Below are 22,781 nucleotides of genomic sequence, written 5' to 3'. Positions count from 1 at the left end.
AACAGTTAGTGTTTCTCTGCCCCTTTTTTTCCTCCCTCCCTTTCTCTCTCTCTAAAAATAAATAAATATATTAGAAATATCATGAGGGGTATCTCAGGAGTGAGGGGTTGCAGCCCCACACTAGCCTCTCCAGCCCAGGGTTCCAGTGCCAGGAAAATAAATCCCCATAACTTCTGGCTGTAAAAACCAGTAGGGATTGAGGCTGTGGAAGACAGAAACTTCTGGACCCCCAGGCAGTTCCTCTTCAAGGACCCATACATAGACTACTTGGATTCACTCCTTTTGAGCTCCAGTGTGGGGATAGCAGATTGAAAGGCATCAGAGACATATAGGGAGGAACTGAATTGTGCAGCATCAGGGCAAGAGCTGGGGGCCAGGTTTCTCCCACACAAAAGTGCTGGCAGAGGCCATTTTTCCATTCCTGAGCTCTCCCACAACAGAACCACAGAGCCTGCAGGTGGGTGTCATATCTGAAACTCCATCAACGTGGCTAACACTGTTTGCCCCAATCTCATGACGAGGCCCTGACCCACTCAGCTTTCGGGCACACCCAGGCTATTTACAGTGATTTTTCCATATGAATGGCTTATTCTGGCCTATGCTTCAGATTTTCCTATGTTCTCTCACATAAGCAGCTTCTGGCTTTAGCAAGCCTCTATACCTCTCGAACCCCCATACCTCTTGCTAAGTTGCCTCAGGCCCGGCACTATCAGTGTCTAGCCTTGGTTCATGGCTTGGCCTCCCCGGGGCACCTTGAAGCCCAGCACAAGTAGCAGCCATCTGTACATCACTTTGTAGCCACTGTTGTATGATATCAGACAGAACAGTCAGTGGTTGACCTTGGCTGGGCCAACAGCAATCAAGGCTCTACTATAAGTAGAGGGTGTACACAGCCCACATGACTTGGGCACACTTTGAGTAGCTAGGGTAGTAGGGGAGGTTATGCCACTTGACTCTATAGGACACCTACTACATTACGCCGCTCTACCAAATCTGGGAGACATAGCAGCTCTACCTAAAACACAGAAACAAACACAGGGAGGCTGCCACAATGAGAAGACGAAGAAACATGACCCAAATGAAAGAACAGATCAAAACTCCAGAAAAAGAACTAAACACAATGGAGACAAGCATCTACTAGATGCAGAGTTCGAAACAATGGTTTTAAGGAAGCTCAAGGAATTTAGTGAGGACCTCAACGGCATAAAAAAGATCCAGTCAGAAATGAAGGATACAGTAATTGAAATAAAGAACTATTTATAGGGAAACAACAGTAGAGTGAATGAAGCCAGTAATCAAATCAGCGATTTAGAATAGAAAGAAGAAAAAATAAAACAAAAACCCAAAACCCAATCAGAGCAGCAAGAAAAAAAATAGAAAAAATGAGGATAGTGTAGGAGCTTCTGGGATAAGTATACCAAAAGTCACATCATGGGGGGTGCCAGAAGGAGAAGAGAACAAGAAATTGGAAATCTATTTGAAAAAATAGCGACAGAAAACTTCCCTAACTTGGTAAAGGAAATAGACAAGTTCAGGAGACACAGAAGAGTCCCAAACAAGATGAACCCAAACAAGAGTCCCAAACAAGATGAACCCTCTCCAAAACACATCAATTAAAATGCCAAAGGTTAAAGACAAAGAATCTTAAAAGCAACAAGAGAAAAGCAGTTACCTACAAGGTAGCTCCTATAAGACTGTCAGCTGATTTCTCAACAGAAACTTTGCAGGCTGGAAGGGATTTGTAAGACAAATTTAAAGTGATGGAAAGCAAGGGCCTACAACCAAGATTACCAGCAAAGCTATTGTTTAGAATCAGAGGAGAAAGAGCTTTCCAGGCAAGAAAAAGCTAAAGGTGTTCATCACCACCATACCAGTATTATATGAAATGTTAAAGGGTCTTAGAGAAGCTCAAACATATGAATAATAAAATGGCAATCAATATATATCTATCAACAATTGATTCTAAAAAACTGCAGAACAGAAACATAATCATAGATACAGAGAATGTTTTGATGGTTGCCAGATGGGAGGGAGATCTGGGGCGTGGGTGAAAATGTGGAAGAGATTAAGAAGTACAAATTGGTAGTTACAGAATAGTCATGGGGATGTAAAGTACAGCATAGGGAATACAGTAGCCAGAGAACATATATGTATGACCTATGGACATGGACAACATGTGGCGATTGCCTGAGGAGGGGCGGCTGGGTAGTGGAGGGCAAAAGGGGAAAAGTTGGGACAATTATAACAGCCTAAACAATAAAATATAATGTGAAAAAATTAGCTGGGTAAATAAGTTTATGAATATCAAGCTTATATTCATGTTCATATTATAAGAAGATACAGGAATATTGTGTCTTGTAGCTTACTACCCCAAGTAGGGTCAAATGTTCTTATTAATTGTTATATACTGCTTATTAATGATTGGTATAATATATAAAAAGCTCACACTCTCTTTTCTTTCCTGTTGGCAAATACTACATAGAATTTTAGTTGTAATTCAGAATCTGAAGAATCTGGACAGCCCATTTACCACAAAAAGAAAATTTTAGTTAAGAAAGCCTCATCACTAGTACCTTAGAAGCCCACCTGTGCTTCTTTCTCATCCCAACACTACCCAGCTGCCTTTATTTCACCATCACCTACCACCAAACACTATCTTGACTTTTTACTGAATGCACTAGTTTTGTTTTGAACTTTATATAAATGTAATCATATAGTATGAACTCTTTTGTGTGGTTTCTTTGACTTTACATTATGCTTGTAGGTTTCCCTATGTTCTTGTATTTAGTTGTAGTTCATTTTACTCTCTTTGGTAATACTTTATTCTATGAATATTATTCCACAGTTTATTCTTTTGCTGTTGATGAACATTTACATTATTTTTTCACCTATTGATTTTTATTCTCAGTAGTAGTTCAGTATTTTATTGCTGGTAGTTTTATATATAGTAGTTCTTCTGTTTTATTATTATTTTCAAAATAATAATTCCTCACATGATTATTATAAAGACGAAATAATGATTTGGAAAACATTTTGCATAGAGAAGGCATTTGACAAATACTTGTTTCTTTCCCTTTACATAAGACAACCTTTCAAATCTTTGGAGCTTGGATAATTCACCTACAGTCCTAAATTCTTGGTCGTCAACTTTTTGCATTTGGACTAACTTCCAGATATTCTCATCATCCTGATTATTTTTTCCTGGGTTTATTTAAGTGTATCTCTGTGTCTTCTACCCTTGAAATGAACACAAGAATCCAAACATTGTTGAGCCAGTGTATACTTACATGGCTTTCTTCTTTTAAAAATCCTCACAGTCATTCTACCAGTGTTGCCCAAGATTGTATACACTTGTCAGCCATGTCAAGTCAATGTCTCTTTTATATAGAAGATTACAGCAGGGGTGTCAAACGCATTTTCACCGGGGGCCACATCAGCCTTGGCGGTTGTCTTTAAAGGGCTGAATGTAATTTCAACTCCTTAACAATTAAGGAGAAGTTACATTTATACAGTCCTAAAGTTATTTCAGCCCTTTGAAGGCAATTGTGAGGCTGATATGGCCCCTGTGAAAATGAGTTTCACATCCCTGGACTACAGATAACAAATATTTGAATTCCATTTTTATAACTATTGCTCTTTTGTCAGGCTTTTCCCATCTTGTTTTTACATAATTAAGTTATTTCAGCCTCAGTGTAGGAATTCTAACTTATCTTAAGTCTCAGAATCTTTATGATTGATATATAATCTGCTAGCTTTTCAGGTGTAAATTAGATACTGAGCCTTCTAGGTCCTTATCTAAACCTCTGATAATGGGTTAACCAATAATAGAGAACTCCATACTTCACTGCAGACTTTTTCCTTCTAGGTTTTAATTAATCTGTTGATTAGTACTGTTAGTGGTTGCTCTAGTTGGTAGTATTTTGCTTTTAGTCTGCCCTTAACATTTGTATGTTTGTTAAAGAAATATTTATTATCAATAAGTTACTGTTTATTGTGTGCCAGGTACTTTTCCAAGAACTATACATTTATTATTTCATTTAAGCTTTCAGACAACACTGCAAGGAAGGTATTATTGCCATTTTCATTTTACACACAGTGAAGTGGGCTTAGAGAGTTTGATACTTTCCAAAGTACATGACTAGTTGGAGGTAGACCTGAGATTTTAATTCAGGTCTGTCAGCTACTTTAAGCCCATATCCTTAATCAATACTGTATATTGCTTTCTATGTATCAGGCTTTAGGAATAGTGTAGTGAATAAGTAAACAAAATAGATAATGTCTTTGCCTTCTCAAAGCTTACTGTATAGGGAGAGAGAGAAAAACAAACTATTATGTATTATGATAAATGCTGTGAAGGTGGAGTACTATGGAGGGCTGTGATAGCACAGAAGCAAAACTAACTAAGTTTAGGGAGTGGAGGGTTAAGGGAAGATTTCCGAGAGCATTCATCGTATTAACTAAGTTAAGCTAGATGAAGCCAGAAGGGTGATGGTAGAAAGTATCTATTATGGGCTTTAATTCTTTCATAACAAGATTGATTTTCCATTTGATCATTCACTGTGATAAATGTGGCTAATACTAATAACTACTCTTTATTGAACTTGTGCTACATGCTAAGCCTTCTGCAGTATTTTCACATCAGTTCTGCAAAGTTTGTTAGCTATATTTGTGCAAAGTGAGACTAAGAGAAGTTAAGTAATTTGCCTAAAGTCTTATAGTTATGAAATGAACCTGGACTTACAAACAGGCTTTCTTCAGATTTAAAAGGCTTCTGAAAGAAAGTTTTTTACTACTAGGCCAGGCACCATCTAATCTAAGCAAAATATGGTTCTAGCTCTTTTTAGGCCCTCTACTCTTAGCAGTAGGTATATCCCTTCCATGTTCTAATTCAAATATGTATTTTTAAAGAAGATAATGTTTTTACTGTTCTTAATGGGGTGACTTTTTCCTTCCTTTCCAATAGTTTCAGCCAATTTTTTCCCCTGATCTTTCTAGTACTATACTTTCAAGTAGGTGCCTACTCCAGTTGGTTATCCTTGTTTTCAGGCATTTTAAGCCTATTAGAAAGTTTTCTATGTTAACTGAACACTAGTATTAAAACAGATATGAATCTTAAAGCCTTAATCCTTTAACTATCTTGCTTTTAAGAGTATAGGAACTAAAAAGATTTTGAGATTTAGAAATTTGTCACTAACTGGCAGTTTCTGTGACTTAGTTTGTGCTTAACCAATCCATTATGAATACTGATTGTTCAAAAAAATATTTCATAGAGGGATTTTAAAATTTTGTTTAAAATAATAATTATGGGGCAGTGAAGAGACACCTGGGGGAAACATTTGGACAGCTGTGATAGAACAATTTAAAAAAAGGATATGTTGCTAGAAAAATAAATAAAATAAAAGGTTATTAAAATAGCTATTTTAATAACTGCATTGTTCATTAAGTTTAAAATGTTATTAAATAATAAAACTGAATAATTTTCCCCAAGTAATCATTTGAGACAGTATGGTTATTGTCTACTCTCCCTATCCTCATCTTTTTTTAAATAGATGCTGATAATTCAGGTGGAATTTGAAAAAAGGCAAAAAGATCTAAGAAAAAACTCATGATTTTAGTTAATTGGAAGAAAGGTCTTGCTGTTTCTTTTCTAAGAGGCAACATATTGTGCCTTTATTTGTTGGAGCCACTGGACACTAGGTGGTGCTTTTTGCATTCTTCATAGCATACATAAAACAACTTTCCTCTGGTTGACTGTCACATATATTGGCTATAATATTTAGCAAATTAAAATTTTATTGGCAAAGTTTAATGTAGGAAATCAGAATTAATATGTATCATCTTGTTGAGGTATACAGATAACTGTTCAAAGAGGAAAGAGTTCATTACTGAATTCATTGGTACCTACTGAGCTTTAGCATAGTCTGCTTCCCCCCCTCTCATCATCCTTAGGCTGTGGGGTCAAGTGGTTGGTTGCAGCTGCTCACAGTTAGGTGCTCACATTATTTGAGCTCCTTCATAGACATAGAACCTCTATGGTTCTACATCTCAAGGCTTATACTTCTCAGTTTTAAGCATTATATTTTTCATTAGGTGCTTACTTCAGTGCTCTAGCTGAAATTGTCTTCTAGATTCTCTAAGGTCCCAACAAAAATGGCTTTATTGATAAGGTTTCCTTTCCCTCCCCCTCTGTTTCCCATCTTTAAGGAGGGCTACATTTAGTTTCAGTAATTAATTTTAAGTCTGCGTGATGTGTACATCTTATATTTTTTTATTTTTCACTTACCATCAACATAAAATATATTAGTTTCAGCTATACAACATAGTAAGTAGGCATTTATATAACTTATGAAGTGATTACCTCGATAAATCTAGTACCCATCTGACACCATACATAGTTATTGTAATATTATTGACTATATTTCCCATGCTGTACTTTACATCCCTGTGAATGTTTTTATAACTGGCAATTTGTACATCTTAATCCCTTCACTTTTTCACTGATCTCACCAATTCTCCACCCATTTGGCAGTCATTGATTTTTTTCTCTGTATCTGTGCATTTGTTTTTGTTTTGTTTATTTTGTGTTTTAGATTCCACATATAAGTGAAATAAATCATATGGTATATGTCTTTCTCTGTTTTCACTTAGCATAATACCCTTTCAGTCACAATGTGCATATATTAAATTCTCTCATGTTTTTAAAAGAAGGAATATAGTTTTCTCCTCTGTGGTGGTGAAGTGCTTAAAAAGCCATACAATTAATGTTTTCTTTAATCAGTTTATATTATCCATGAAACCAAAATACTCTTAGGATCCAAGAGGCTAACCCAATATATTTTTGTGGATAATAAGGTGGCTTTGCATGATTGTTGATTGACTCTAAGCTGATTGGGGACTGCTTATACTTGGTTAAGAAACAGGTTTATCCCTTGGTTTCCTACTGAGTCTTAGTCTCTGTTCTATCTTAAATCAAGGGATAGTACCCATCTCTTTGGAAAAGTTATTTTCTCTGACAGACTGACTGCCCCTTAAGGAATGCAATGCATTATTTGAGGGAGATTGAGGCATTCACCTTCATAGCCATGATCAAACCTCATATCATAGGGGTTACCTTTATAATTTTAGGACATGTAGAAGTCTGATGGGGATTTGTATTTTTTTCCAAGTGATTAGAGTGGCAGTTGTATGTTTAGAATTGGCTTAATTTTGTTATAAAGATGAATTGATATTAAAGATTGGCATTTACTTTTTCAAATTAGGTAATAAAATAGACTTGGAAAAGGAGAGACATGTTTCCATTCAAGAAGCAGAATTGTAAGTGTTATCCCTGCCACCCTCCCATTATTCCCCTGCCCCCCGCCCGTCGAACAGTCACTCCACAGTAGAAGTCTTTCTCTTTGCTCAGTGTGCCTTACTGTAGGGGTATTACTCAGATGTCTTAATATAGCTGTTGAACTCAGTGAAGTATATTAACATCGGTAATTTCTAGACTTTTGGCCATATTTAAAAATAATCCACTCTCACTTCTCTTTTTGATTTCAGTAAAAAATATAGAGTGATGCAGAAGAAAACTATCATGATCAAATAGTCAGTGTATCACAAAAACTTTAAAAATATTTGGGTTCCAGAATAACTTACAAAAACTTTAAGTCTTGTTAACTTGTGCTCATTTAAAATTTGGTTTAATGTATAGAGAGGTGTTAAGTGGCTATATAATTTTAACTTTATTAACAATGGGTTAATTAGTAATAAATTACTAAATTTGCTACTGTGAAAAGTTCAAATAGCAGTTATGACAAAAACATGAAACAAATTTTTTTACATTGATCACTGATTTTTTTGTTTTTTAAGGTATGCAGAATCTGTAGGAGCAAAACATTATCATACATCAGCCAAGCAGAATAAAGGAATTGAGGAACTGTTTCTTGACCTTTGTAAAAGTAGGTATATTCAGATTTAGTATATTTAGAAATGGCTCTTTTAAAAAAATATTGGTAGTATTTCTAAAGTGATGTTTTACATTTTCCGTTAATGATCATATTGATGATTTGTCACATTTACCACTACTGTTATTTACTTAATGTTTTTTCTTTAACTCATTTCTTGTAAATATCTACTTATAAATACCTACTTTAACCCTATTTCAAGCAGTAATTAATGGCTATGAAATTTTATACATGTGATGTGTGCTAAATGCATATTAAAATGTATAACTATTAACAGTAAAAATGGAGAGGGAGTATACAGATTAAAACAGATTTGAGAGAGGTAACAACTGGCTGCAGTGGATGGACCTTATTTGAATCCTGATTTGACCAAGTAATGAAAAAGAACATTTGTGAAACAATTGGGACTGTATGAACATTCACTGGATATTTGATGACATTCAGTAATTGTAGCGACTGTGGTAGGTGAAATGGATAAAGGGGGTCACATATATGTAAGCAATGGAAACTAGGCTTTTGGTGGTGAGCACGCAATAGAGTATATATTGAATTATAATGTTGTACGCCTAAAGTTTATATAATGTTATATAATGTTACCTCAATTTAAAAAATAAAATTTAAAAAATATTTTCTTGTAAAATTTTTAGGTGTGATTATAGTATTGTGGTTATACTTTAAGAAAAGAGTTTCTTTTTTTAAAATATATTTTATTGATTATGCTATTACAGGTGTCCCATTTCCCCCCTTCACCCCCCTCCAACCTGTAGACCCTCTCCCACCCACTTCCTTCCCTTTAGTTCATGTCTATGTGTCATAATTATAAGTTCTTTAGTTTCTACATTTCTCATACTATTCTTGCCCTCCCTCTGTCTATTTTCTACCTACAATCTATGCTACTTATTCTCTGTACCTTTTCCCCCTCTCTCCTCCTCCCACTCTCCTGTTGCTAACCCTCCATGTGATCTCCATTTCTGTGGTTCTGCTCCTCTTCTACTTGTTTGCTTAGTTTCTTTTGGTTTTGCTTTAGGTGTGGTTGTTAATAATTGTGAGTTTGCTGTCATTTCACTATACATGTTTTTTTATCTTCTTTTTCTTAGATAAGTCCCTTTAACATTGCATAAAATAAGGGCTTGGTGATGATGAACTCCTTCAACTTGACCTTATCTGAGAAGCACTTTATCTGCCCTTCCATTCTAAATGAAAGCTTTGCTGGATAGAGCAATCTGGGATGTAGGTCCTTGCCTTTCATAACTTGGAATACTTCTTTCCCAGCCCCTTCTTGCCTGCAAGGTCTCTTTGGAGAAATCAGCCGACAGTCTAATGGGAAGTCCTTTGTAGGTTACTGTCTCCTTATCTCTTACTGCTTCTAGGATTCTCTCCTTCATTTTTACCTTGGCTAATGTAATTATGATGTGCCTTGGTGTGTTTCTTCTTGGGTCCAACTTCTTTGGGGCTCTCTGAGCTTCCTGGACTTCCTGGAAGTCTGTTTCCTTTGCCAGAATGGGGAAGTTCTCCTTTATTATTTGTTCAAATACGTGTTCAATCTGTTGCTTTACCTCTTCTCCTTCTGGTACCCCTACAATTCGGATGTTGGAACGTTTAAAGATGTCCTGGAGGTTCCTAAGCTTCTTGTTTTTTTGAATTCTTATTTCTCCATTCTTTCCTGTTTGGTTGTTTCTTTCTTCCTTCTGGTCCACTCTATTGTTTTGAGTCCCAGTTTCCTTCCCATCACTATTGGTTCTCTGTGCATTTTCCTTCATTCCTTTTATGGTAACCTGCATTTTTTCATGTAATTTGTGCCCAAAATCAACCAATTCTGTGAGCTTCCTGATCACCAGTGGTTTGAACTGTGCATCTGATAGGTTAGCTATCTCTTGGTTGCTCAAAAGGATCAGTTCTGGGGCACTGATTTGTTCTTCTATTTGGGCCCCCCCCCCCTCTTTTTTTTTTTTTTTTTTTTTTGGTCTGGTTGCTCCTGTTATGGTGAGGGGCAGAGCCTTAGGTGTTCACCAGGGCTGGGCACCCTAGTCGCTAGATTGTGACGTTGTATGTGGGGGCGGGGTCGAGAGGGAACAATGGCGGTAGCTCCGTTCTCTGTGAGACCTCAGTCCCTTCCCTGGAATCCTGGGTTGTGTGCTCTGCCCTGCTCCACAATGGCCGCCTCAGTGGGTCTGCCAGCTGCTTCTTGTGTACTCAGGGTCCACCCGCTGTGATCTTGCGCGCCCCAGAGAAAAGAGTTTCTACCTTCTACAGATCATTAGAATAATTTTATGTGTATGGAGTTTTATTCAAAATAATGGTAATGATACTTGCCAGGTATGGATGAAATTATGTGATGAACATAATGATTTTCATTATGCAACTTTTTTCTACTTTTATATATGTTTGAAATTTCCCATATTAAAAAGTCGTTTAAAGATTTTATTTATCTTATTTTTAGAGAGAGGGGAAGGAGAGAGATGGGGAGAGAAACATCAATGTGTGGTTGTCTCTCATGTGGCCCCCACTAGGGACCTGGCCTGCAACCCAGGCCTGTGCCCTGACTAGCAATCGAATGGGTGACCCTCTGGTTCACAGCAGCCAGGGCAGAAAATGATTGTGTATATACAACCTGAAAGTTATTTCTCATATCACCAGGAAGATACATACCATACTTAGGAAAATCAAAGTCTGTGGAATAATGGATTGAAATGATTTTGTCAAATTATATTCCTTGAATTTATGGACATCAGGCTTTTAAGAATTTGATGAAACTGGTTTTTCTCTCAAGAAGAATGCACATGTATACAACTTTGGAATAAATTTCAGTTCTATGAAAACCTAAAAGTTGTTCATAATTGTTCTAGAGTAATTTTCTAAATGAGGTCCCCTGATCAGCATCAGCATCACTTATGACCCTCCCCCAAACCTGCTGAATCAAAGTCTCAGGAGATGGTTCCCAGAATGTGTGTTTTAACAATCCCTCCATATGATTCTGATGCACACTAATATTTGAGAAGCACTGCTGTACATACTAATCACTTTGGGACCTTGTTAAAATGGGTCTGATGTGGGCCTGAGCTTCTCATTCTAACCCAAGTGGTGATGGTGCTGGTCCTTCCTGAGACCATACTTTTAAGTACCAAGGCTCTTGATCTGGCTTATAAATGTTTCAGTCACATGTCTTTATTTAAAAATTTGAATATTCCCCATATGTTTATTTAAAAATAAAGAACAGCTGGCTGGCGTAGCTCAGTGGATTGAGCGTGGGCTGCAAACCAAAGTGTCGCAGGTTCAATTCCCAGTCAGGGTACATGCCTGGGTTGCAGGCCATGACCCCTAGCAACTGCACATTGATGTTTCTCTCTCTCTCTCTCTCTCTCTCTCTCTATCTCCCTCCCTTCCCTCTCTAAAAATAAATAAATAAAAATCTTTAAAAGAAATAAAGAACAAATGGTGGAAAGAAAGGGAAGGGACTAGTCAAAGAACATGTATGAATAACCCATGGACATGGACAACAATGTGGGGATTGACTGGGAGCGGGGGGTTGGGCTGGGTGGAGGAGGGTGAAGGTGGAAAAATTGGAACAATTGTAATAGAACAGCAATAAAAATTAAAGAACATATAAATACTAATACATTTTATACATTGTAAAGCACATGAAAATAGAACATTTTAAAACAAAGTAGAAGTTAGAATTTTTAAGAGTAGTCTCTGGACCCGAGTTGAAGAACCTTGTTCTATTTTGAGGAATCCTTCTTTTGTTTTCTCGCCTTTTCAGATATGTATTTTGCAATTATTTACTCACAGTCTGTGTACTATATTTTCATTTTTCCTAACTGTGTCTCGCAAAGAGCAGAAGTTCTAAAATATTTATTTATTTATTTATTTATTTATTTTTATCCTCACCTGAGGACATACTCATTGATTTTAGGGAGCAGAGAAGGGAGGGAGATGGAGACAGAGAGGGAGAGAAACATTGATGCGAAGAGAAATATTGATTCGTTGACTGTCATAAGCACCCTGACTGGGGACTGAACCCACGACCTAGGCATATGCTCTGACCGGGAATCAAACCTGTGACCCTCAGGTTTATGGGATGAGACTCCAACCAACTGAGCCATACTGGCCAGGGCAGAAGTTCTAAATTTTAATGAGATCTGATTTACTAGTTTTTCTTATGAGTTTTTGGGGGGTCTTATATGAGAAATCTTTGCTCAAAGTGACAAAGATTTTTTGTAGAGATTTTACCCTGTTTTCTTCTAGAAATTTTGTTTTACATATAAGTCTAGAATTCATTTTTTGTTAATTTTTGCATATAGTAAGAAATATAAATTGAGGTTTATTTTTGTACATGTAAATGTTTAGTTCTGGCACTGTTTCTTGAAAAGATTACCCTTTATTGAATAATCTTGGTACATATTTCAAAACTCAAGTGACCACATATATGGGGTCTATATCTAGACTCTTTCACTGATCTCTGTATTTCTTCTTTCACCAATATGTGTCTTCATTAGAGTAACTCTCCACATATATGGGGTTTATGTCTAGACTCTGTTTCACTGATCTCTGTATTTCTCCTTTCACCCATATCTGTCTTCATTAGATATAGTAACTCTCCACTGCATCTTTGAGTCAGATAGTGTGAATTCTCCAGCTTTATTGTTCCTCATGAAAATTCTTTTATTCTTTCAAATATGCATTACTAGTTGAAAAATAAATCTTGTGCCCTAAATATCACTTGTACTTAGAACAATTTGGACTTTGACACATTTCTATGTATATTTGGAACATTTTAAGGACTATACTTGTATACAGTCATTTGTTCAAGGCAGAAAATTTTCACTGTTGATGTCATCATGGCCATTATACATCTGGACAAATAAACTTGCTAAACTTACAGTAGAAGCTATTTAGTGAGCTGACAAAATGTTTATTATATTTAGTTTCTTTGTTGGTTTAAAGTCAGAAATGGCTGTCGTGGTATACTGAAGGTCCAGAAAGAGAAAATTCAAAGATTGTAGTCCTAAATAATTTCTGCTTTCTTCCTCTCTTAGGGATGATAGAAACAGCACAAGTGGATGAGAGGGCAAAAGGCAATGGCTCCAGTCAACCAGGAGCTGCAAGGCGAGGTGTACAGATTATTGATGATGAACCTCAAGTCCAGAGCGGTGGTGGAGGGTGCTGTTCTTCTGGATAACTCTTCACACCTAAGAAATTAAAACAAACTGTGGATCATTGCCCTCAACATGAAGACTGCCATATTCCAAGTCACGTTATTTTACCAATGGAATAATAGAATTAACAGTATTTTAAATTACGTTTATAACACTGCAGAGACCTTAAGTGCTAAACTTAGTGGAGTTTGTGACCAGAGAATTGGCATTTTCTACAAATGTTAACAAAGCAATTACCAATGGCCTTTTTACATATTCTTTTCTTTAATAAGGATTAATATGCATGTAGAAAAGACCTACTTAAAGGCTTCATTTATATTCTTTTAAATCAAATCTTTATTTAATAACTTATATATGTTGTTGGAATGGTATACATTTTGCAGCCCTTTGTATTTTGTGGTAGTTTTGAATTGTATCACTTCTAAACAGCAAACTGTTTTTGTTTTTGTTTTTGTTTTTTTAATTAGCAGATACCTGAAGTTCTATTTTTGCAGGGTTTGCACAAGCCCCTAACTGTCTACTACTTTGGTATAATCTATATACATCCTGTATGCTGAGCTGGTAAAATACATTGTACATTACATATTAAATATTTTATCTGCTTTTACAAGCGCAAGGTGCAAAAGTATATACAGTAGTCTCATTGATGACTATAAAGTGATTAACATTTGATGATAATGCCTAAGCTTTTTGACTCTGATATATAAAGATCATAGCTCCCTTCACTTTTGTCTTAATTTGAAAGTGGCGTGTTTAAATTTTCACATATACTTTACTTGAATTATTGCTGTTGTCACGATTTTGCCTCTGTAAGTACATCTGATGATTGAACAGCAGCATTTGCCTTTTGGTTTGGGTTGGGTTTTTTTTTGTTTTGTTTTGTTCTCCTAATTATAAAAGAGGTGACTTCTGCCAATTTTGCTTTAGAATGGTTATCTTAGTAGTATTTGAATGGAGCATGCTGAGTTTCACTTCTTCAATGGCTTTAGTTTCTCTTAGGCTTCATAGGAGATGGGTTCACTGGTGTGAGAAGAGAGGAGGTCCCAGATAGAAGCCACTCACCAAGACTCATTCATGCAGCATGTTAGTGGTAGTTTATGCTCCTCAGGGCAGCACTTTTAGATCCTTTGTGAGCAAGTTGTATTCGTTCAGTGCTTACCAGAGGTGAACACAGAAAGCTATGTTTAATTTTATAAGAGCTGTTTGGAGTTTCTGTGAAGGGAAACATTTCATTTAATGCAGTTGCAGTGAACACTGGAAAGATTTATTATAAAATTATATTCTTATATACTTCGTAAATTAGTCTCATTAGATTTTTTTTCCTTAAGCATAGGACTGAACTTAAATTTGTTCATTTTAGTAGAATCAGGCACAGCTTACAGAAGAAATACAAATTGTAGAAATTAACATAAATTGTTCTTGTTTTAATATATATATTTTTCCATTTCTGTCATGCTTGGAAAACTAGTAAATGTATGTCTAAGATAAAATGTAATGGTCCCTGGATTTACTTCTTATAAGAAGCAATAGTATGCAATAAAGTTGTTAGCATGAGCAGTTACGAGGATATAAAGAGGTTATAGTTACTAAAGAATTACTACCATATTTTAAGTTAACAAGCTTAAACTTTCCCAAATGAGTTAAAAATTGAATGAATTGACACCTTAATGTTATGATGTTAGAATTTTAACTTAGCATAAGAGTTCTATGAGCCCTCGGTTTACCATTTTAATTATTGTCCTTGCCAAACTAAACACACTGACCTCTGTGTGTGTGTTTGGGATACTGGGGTGGGAAAGTCAGGGAAAAGAAGCTAAAATTGTCTTTTATGGGGTAACTGTACTCTGTGTACTTTCTGGGTTTCCTGTGAAATAAGTGTTTATGCAGGGTGTTGGGGAAGGCGGGGAATCATGAGGACGATAGAAGAAAATTACTTTGGCTGCCTTTCAGAGGTAGTAAAAAAAACCTTGCCATTTCTACTGTTGTAGATGGGAAATAAGCTCTTTTCCATTGGAGTGAAATAGGTTTTCTAACATAGAGATGAAATTGAGCATTATTCAAAAAAATAAAGCCTAATAATTGGAGAACTGTATTCTGAATTTGGACACTCAAGTCCAAATAGGAACCTGTGTTCCAGAGTTGCCACATAATTATTGGTGGGCTATAACCACTCTCTTGCTGGGTTTTTTTTTTCCTTCCTTTCCTGGTTTCTATGTATCTTTCTTAACCTCAAGCATTTTATTAATTTTTTATCCTGTAATTAAATTCAATAGCAACAGTAGATAATATAGTATACCTGTCTTTGCTCTGAAAACCCCCCAAAAAGTCTTTAGGTAACAATAGGGTGAAATGGTAATGAAAGACTGATCAATTATAGTATGTTTCCAAAGGAGAGGTCAAGAGATGTTAGACTGAGGATGAGGAAGTTCTTTTGATACTTTCTCCATATCTGATATATCTTTTATGTTCCTGTCCTTGTAATTGTGCTATTAGGAAGAAGACACAAAGTACCTACCATGTTATGTATTAAAAGTAATAGGTAGGTAGAATCAATGTATTTTTCAAATGGTAAGTGTATATACTTAGTATATTTAAAAATTGGTTTAGGATAGTCATTAAAAATACCTGAATATTATGTTAAAAGTATATAATCTTTTCTGTAATGCTAATGGCTATCCTGCTCCTTGTTTTGCTAGGTGATTACAGAAGAAGATTATTGTTTTTTAAAATGTATATTACACAACAATTTTGGGGTAAACAGTAATCTGAAAAGAAAAAAGCATCATGTTATTGGATTAAATAAGAGTGTTTGAGTTTGTTTTGTTCTAGGGATGTCTCCTGAAAATACCCTAGATCTATGTCTGTTAGAGCTAATTTAAAATCTTTTTTTTGTTAGCCATGTATTACTTCTTAAGTAATTCACTTAAGTAATGAACTTTTAATTCATTAAGAAAAATGAGTCATATTCATTTTTAGATTCTTAGTAAGAAAATACAAAAATTTGGGAACTAGGGAAGGGATAGTGAAGAGTAGAATGGAAGTTAAGTAGATTTGAAACTGTAACCTGACAATTTTTAAAATAATTTTGAAAAATATGTTACTTTTATCACATAGTTCCTAAATAAGGCAAGCTATGCATCGTGCCAAACTATTCAGAGATTTAAAAACTGAATTGTGATGCTGATTATTTCTTTTAATACATAGTTTTTGATTATCTGTATTATAAATGCTACCAAGAGTCTAGATCATTGACTTACTCCAGATAATACAATTTTCCCTTATACTTACCACCTATTTTCAGAAGTAGTTTGATACATGCCTTTAATTTTTCAAATTTATCTTTTAACTTCTTTGCCATTACAGTTTTCATAGGTCCTTTATAGATACAATGTGATAAAGAAGGAATACATAATTGGAGACCGTTTAAGATGTTGGGGTCTTCTACACAAGAGAGTAGAAGTAGTGACCAGCCGTAGCCTCACAATAATGTCTAAAAATATACAGACTGCATGAATCCTTCAGTATTGTTTTCTAAATGACAAAATGCATTACCTACGCTTTAATAATTAAAAGCTGGAAATGATTGAACATATACATTTATTTGATTTTATAATAGGCATTGATTCTAGTACGTTGCTGTTCTGTAGTTTTAATCAACTAAAACAGAGTAATGTATTTGGTGTTGTTGGCCAAAATTCATGCTACACATAGGTCTTACTTTGATGGCTTTTCCTTTTTCAAGAAAATAATTTCTAAATACTCCTAAGAGTTTTCAATACCAAGCAAAAATGCTTCACTTCTAAACAAGTATCACTTTACTTTATCTGGGATTTATATATTATCTCTTTTCTGAAAAGCTGGGTGTACTTTTGAGTGTTAACTTTTCTACTGCAACAACATCTCTGTGGTAGATAAAAGAGCATCACAAGTTACTGTTACATTGTAAACCCAGTAAGAAAGTCTCTTGCCCCCTTCAGAAGCCTGCACATACGTCCAAATGCATCACATTAAAGCCAAAAGATGGGCTTGCCTACTTAAATGAACTTTATTCCCATTGTATCAGTTCTTACCTTTATTTTAATACTTCCTGGCAGCTGTGTCATCTCTTCATTATCAAATACTCAAGAAAAGGCTAATATGATTTCCTTAAATTTGAATTTTTGTGGAGCAATGAGAGAAAGCTTAGGGATAGGAATGAAGTATGATAATGTTGAAAACTAGACAACGGTGGTATTTGCTAAACTGTATTTGGCAGTGAGCTATTTTAAGGAAACAATATGTAACTTCCTAGAACTGTAAAGTTCTTCATTTTGTATTTAATTATCTGAGTAAGAATGTATTTTAGGAAAGGGAATAAAAATACAGGTATGGTAAATATGCCCTTGAGGACCCCTCCCAAGTGATAACTCTCAGTCTCTAATACATACTCTTCAGTTACCTTTTTGCTGTGCATTTATATACATTTTCACCTGTAGAAAGACATAGTATTGTGGGTTTTAAATTTTTACATGAAGTGTTCTTACTATACATATGTTTTGCAACTTTTGCTTTTTTCTCATACCAACCCACCTAGGAGCTCCTATGTCTGTATTACAGACTTTTATTTTCTCCCACATTTCTGTGGGCATGTTTTGCCTTTTTTAATAACCTCTGACTGACCATGAAACCTCCCATAAGATATCTGGTCAGTTTAGTGGACTTCATTTGAATCATAAAATTTTAAGGCAAACCAGTGCTTGCTTAGAATCAGAGTCTCCCTAAATGTGTGAATCAGGAAATTAAAAAGGTACCTGCTTACAATTCATTTGAAGTACATGACTTCTGGGCTACTGTTGACTGATTAATATATAAAATTTAGGAGTTAACTTTAACAGATTATTTATTTAGAATAGGTTTTTATTTGAAGGAAGAAAGGGGAAAATACGGTATAAACTAAAACAAGTCTTGATTCAACTTGGAGTAGTTAAGTCGTGCAAGGCTTCATGCTACCAAAAATTTAAATTTCCATTTTATCTGTACCTTTAATACAGAGTAAAAAATGAAAGTTCCTTTTCAGCTCATCTTTCCCCACCATCCTACGTATCTCTTTAGAGGTAACCATTGTTAACAATTAAGGTGTGTTTGTCTCTTATATAAAAATGTTTTTGTTTATGTCTGACCTTTGTGTTTCACTCCCTGAAAGCCAACTTTTACCCTACGTCAAATTCCATCAAGAACAAACCAGAGTCCCACTTAAAAGCAAGTAAAATTAGTGGTGACAGTTCAAGAACTAGAAGTGAACTGACTCTCAAGATGTTTTGTGTTCATCATAAATTAATCTTAAGGAGTAACACATTCTGGCAAACTCACACCGTTACTGGTTTCTATCCCTTGTAGGAAAAGGGCTGAGAAAGGACTGCAAGTGAAGCTTCCTAATGCCCATGTAATTTTGGGTTGGGCTCATTCTCGGCATCCTTTCTTACTTGTCATTGCCGTGTCCCCAACACTCACTTTAGGTATTTCTCTGCACTGTCAAGGCAGTACCTTAGCATGTTAGTGCCATGACAGAAAGTTAACCATGTTCTCCAGAACAAAACTTTTATTCATATTTGACTTTTAATGAAAACAGCAATTGCACAACTCCATGATTTTGTTAATAATTTCTGGATGGTCTTTCAAAAAACTTAACACATTCTGGTTTTCATGCCTCTTCTATCAGTTTAATCCAGTGCCTGCTGTGTGCCCAGTGCCCTTTATAGTTAGAGATTAAAATTGGAGAGCCATTGCTCATAGTCCAGGATTTGAGTAGTTTATCTGTGGGTATGAGGTCAACTAATACATATTCACATTCAGTATTTGATCAGATACATGCCAGTGAGACTTGGGGTGATTAGGATGACAGTAGTTCAAGTTGATAATGAAAGTTGAGGTAAAGCTGGACAGATGATTTTAAGCCTTGCAAATAATTTTCCAGACAGGCTAAAATAGAATAACTTGTTTTCTAGCTTCAAGGGGGCAATTAAGTGGTCCTCAGGCCCAGATTGCTTTTCCAAATTTTGTGATAATAGTGAAGAAACAAATGCCTTGTGGTTATTTAGACAGCTGATCTTTTTTTAGCCTAGGAAAAAAATGCATTTGAGAAAGCAATTGTATAGCTCTCTGTGCCTTTGACAAGATGTTTTCTTCGCATTGTCACTAGACAGTAACCCAAGAAACAATTCATTACTGTTTGGAAGAGTGTAACAGTGTAATTTGTGATTTTCTAAATATAGAAAACTTCCAGTTTGGGAGTTTGGGGTCCTCTTTTTCCTACCTGAAATTGGAGACATGCCAGAAAGATAGCTTAATGAATATGAGTCTTCTGCTAATCTTTCCAGTATGGTTTAAGGATATCTTTTTAATTACCACATATTAGTATAGGTAATACCATCTAGATCGCCTCGGCCTTTTAGGGCAGAAAATAGAGTGAAATCATTGGCTTTTTTATAAAAGTATTCCTTGAGCTAGTTACTAAGAAGTAACAAATTTATCTGTATTAATTCGCCTGCACTAATTCATAAAAGGTGAATAATTTCAAAGATCTAGTGACAGTTTTTCAAAATGTAAAAGCCCTGTAAAGGAAAAACAACACAGCAAGAGCAAGATGCTTTGAAAATTTTTGGCTGTGTCCGGGGTGACAAAATTATACTTTTGTCCAAAAACTATATGTAATCTAAGCTCCTCCTCCTCCCCACCCCAGAATTCCATATTGATGCATTTAAACCTGAAAATGTTCTTTTACTGAAGAAGTGGCATGAATAGTTTCTCCCTTCGAAGATTTTAAGGCCAACAGTAGTGGAACAAGAAAAATCACAGATGAAGGACATAATTTTGGTTGAACTTGAATGAAGATGGTCAGATTCAGCATTTAATTTACTGAGTACTTCTCTTTGATATGTTGTCTTCCAGTGACATTTGATAATTCTAATTTCTCAACATTTGGTTCACTGCTTTGTCAGAACTATAGGAGCACTGCTGTCTTTTGATCAAAAATTTTAAAAATTACTAACATGATGTAGAGTTATTTGTCAAGTAATCACTGTGTGCCATAAAAGCACAATTCTCATAAAAGCAAACAATCTATGGATTGTGTGGCAGGGATATGATTCATAAAAATTGAAGGAGGGCAGGAACTGGCTGGGTAGCTAGGTTGGTTAAAGCACTGGCTATGCACCAAGGTTGCGTGTTCAATCCTTGGTTCAGGGCACATACAAGAGTGAACAAATGAATGCATAAATAAGTGGAAGAACAAATCCATGTTTCCTTTCTCTAAAATCAATAATTTGAGGGGAGTTCCTTAAATGCAAAACTAAGATGAAGTGTAGTGTTGAATGAGAGCTTTATACAATCTGATAATGATTCTTACCTGTTTTTATTGATAGCAAATCCTGGGAATATGGGTGGGTGCAATGAAATAAAAATTGATATGGGACTGGGAGTATTAATAGCCAAAAATCCAAAATGTCAAAGGATCAAAGTATTTGTAGTGGTGCTAAAGAAACAAGCCAAGCACTGCTTTTTGTAAAAAGGAAAAAGAGCTTGTGTTTAATAATAATGAAGTTTTGGGGATATCAGCCTAATAATGCCTTATGCTGACAGTATTTTAAAGGCAGCCTTAACATCATTAGGGAAGGTTGAGATCAGTTCTGTGACCTTTACTTACCAAGGTTAACTAATATCTTTTCCAGAGTCAACTCTCCCTTTCTCCCTCAGTTGTCTTTCTCTTTCATCAGTAAATTACACAGATACTTCCAGCTACTTTGCACTTGTATGATGAATTCCAAATTTTTTATAGTCACAATTTTTGCTAATGCTATCATGAATTCCCCTACTATCTTTTGGAAAACACTGGAACTTGAGCTGTTCACCATTTTTGCCCTAATGATGAAAACTGGGTAGAAGTTAGTGTCCCCAAATTCTTAGTATTTGACAAACATTTTTAGAAAAATGTGTTAAGTTTTTAGCTTCTTCAATTTTTCACGATAATTTTGCTGTTTTGTTTTTGCTTTCTGGTTTTGCAGTGTATTTAATGGGATATTCAAAGCAAATCCTCACACCACATGAACTCAAATGAATTTTTATGCCATTTTAACATATATACCAAGAACTGCTAAAAGGAACCTCTGCAAGCGCCTGATGGGGCACCCCAAATGAGAAACAGTGAATGGACAGAAAAGAGAAAAAAACATGAAATTATCTTAAATCATAACCTCAGGTTGTCACTTTTATTAGTCTTGTAGACAAGTCTGTTTATCCAAATAAATAAAAAACAATTGCACTGTTTTCATTTGAGTATCGTGGTCAGGATTCACATCCTGCTGTTACGAACTCATTTGTTAGACCTCTCAATTTCAGTTGTCTGCCTTTGTTGGTCTTTGGTAGTAAACTGAAAATGCTAGCACATTTGAAAATTTATGCCTTGTTTTTTGAGAGTCGGGAGTGTGGTACATACACAGTCAGTAGATCCAAGGGGCTAAAGTGCAATGTAAGGCCAAGGAAGAATTAGTTGCTGAAGCAGTGAAAGAACCTCATTATGAGGTGTGAGACAAATGTTGGAGTTAGCTGGGGCATAGTGTCTCGTGGCCCTGCGAGGAAGATCTACAAGTATTTATCCATGTTTCTGGGCAATTTGAGGAGCTCCATTTTGTTTGTACTTTCCTGAATTTTCATCTTATTTCACTCTAGCACACAATTGTAACTAACTTAACTTCACTTTATGGAAGCTTAGCGCGGAAGTTAGAACTTCTGTTTTACCATGCTTGTAAGAGGCCTGGAGAAGAAACATGCTTTATCAGTTGAAACTTCTAATTCGATGTATTTTTCAGATGGTCATGTGACCCATTTATCCTTCCCATGTAGTTAACTTATGTGGTTTGCAAATATTTTAACAAAAGATCCTAAATTAAGATGACTGACTTTCTTGTATAGCTTAGAGAATTTAATCTGTTTCATGCATGTAAACATGTTTGGTTTGAATTTCTCCTCACATTATACCTAATGTGTGTATTTTTAAAATAAAATCATGCATAGCTTTAGGAAAACTGATATGGACAATGCATGAATATCACCGAGATTGTTTAAGTGAATCTGAGACTAAAAAATTTTTATTTTATTGCAATTTCATATATAAATCTAAGGAACAAACTTACAAACTAAAGGGCCTGTTTTGTTGCACTATATATATATATATATATATATATGACACTTAAAAGATTTCATTGTGAGAGGAGAAAAGAATTAGATGCTATGAATGAACAGGAAGAAAATTAGTAGGATCTGACAAAAGTGCTGAATAAATGAACTGGGCAGATTGATAATTTAGCAGGCACTTTGTGTTTCTATTTTCATAATAGAGGTTAATCATGGACCACTCAATGCAGAGCATTTTACTGGTGCTCTGAAAAGTATAAAAAATGTACTGCTATAACATGTCCTCAAGGACCTTAAAAACTCAGGGGGAGAGTTAGAGTATTTAGAGACATTAGAAATGGAGGAGGAGGTATAACGTTAGTATTTGTAGGAGACAATGCAAAGCTCAAGAGAGTCAGCTGAAAGTATCCTAAAACTAATAAAATTGCTGGGTATAAAATTAGTCACAGAAATTAAAAGCTTTCATTGATATAAACAACAGCCAGTTAGAAGACATAATGGAAAAAGAGGC

The 22,781-nt window shown here is 35.4% G+C and overlaps 1 protein-coding gene across 1 annotated transcript in view; it reads left to right on the top strand.

The window, feature by feature from the left end:
- Positions 1-21,912, top strand: part of RAB21 (RAB21, member RAS oncogene family) — a 41,122-nt gene extending 19,210 nt beyond the window's left edge. The window contains exons 5-7 of the mRNA XM_028531949.2: positions 7,260-7,314; positions 7,852-7,940; positions 12,983-21,912. Of these exons, the coding sequence (XP_028387750.1) occupies positions 7,260-7,314; positions 7,852-7,940; positions 12,983-13,125 (287 nt within the window). The 3' untranslated portion in view covers positions 13,126-21,912. The remainder of the gene's footprint in view (positions 1-7,259; positions 7,315-7,851; positions 7,941-12,982) is intronic.
- Positions 21,913-22,781: the final 869 nt, after the last annotated feature.

The sequence above is a fragment of the Phyllostomus discolor genome, chromosome 2 (genome assembly GCF_004126475.2).
Source record: "Phyllostomus discolor isolate MPI-MPIP mPhyDis1 chromosome 2, mPhyDis1.pri.v3, whole genome shotgun sequence".
NCBI lineage: Eukaryota > Metazoa > Chordata > Mammalia > Chiroptera > Phyllostomidae > Phyllostomus > Phyllostomus discolor.
The sequence above is the reverse complement of the archived record's forward strand: the minus strand, read 5'-3'. Positions and strand labels throughout refer to the sequence as shown.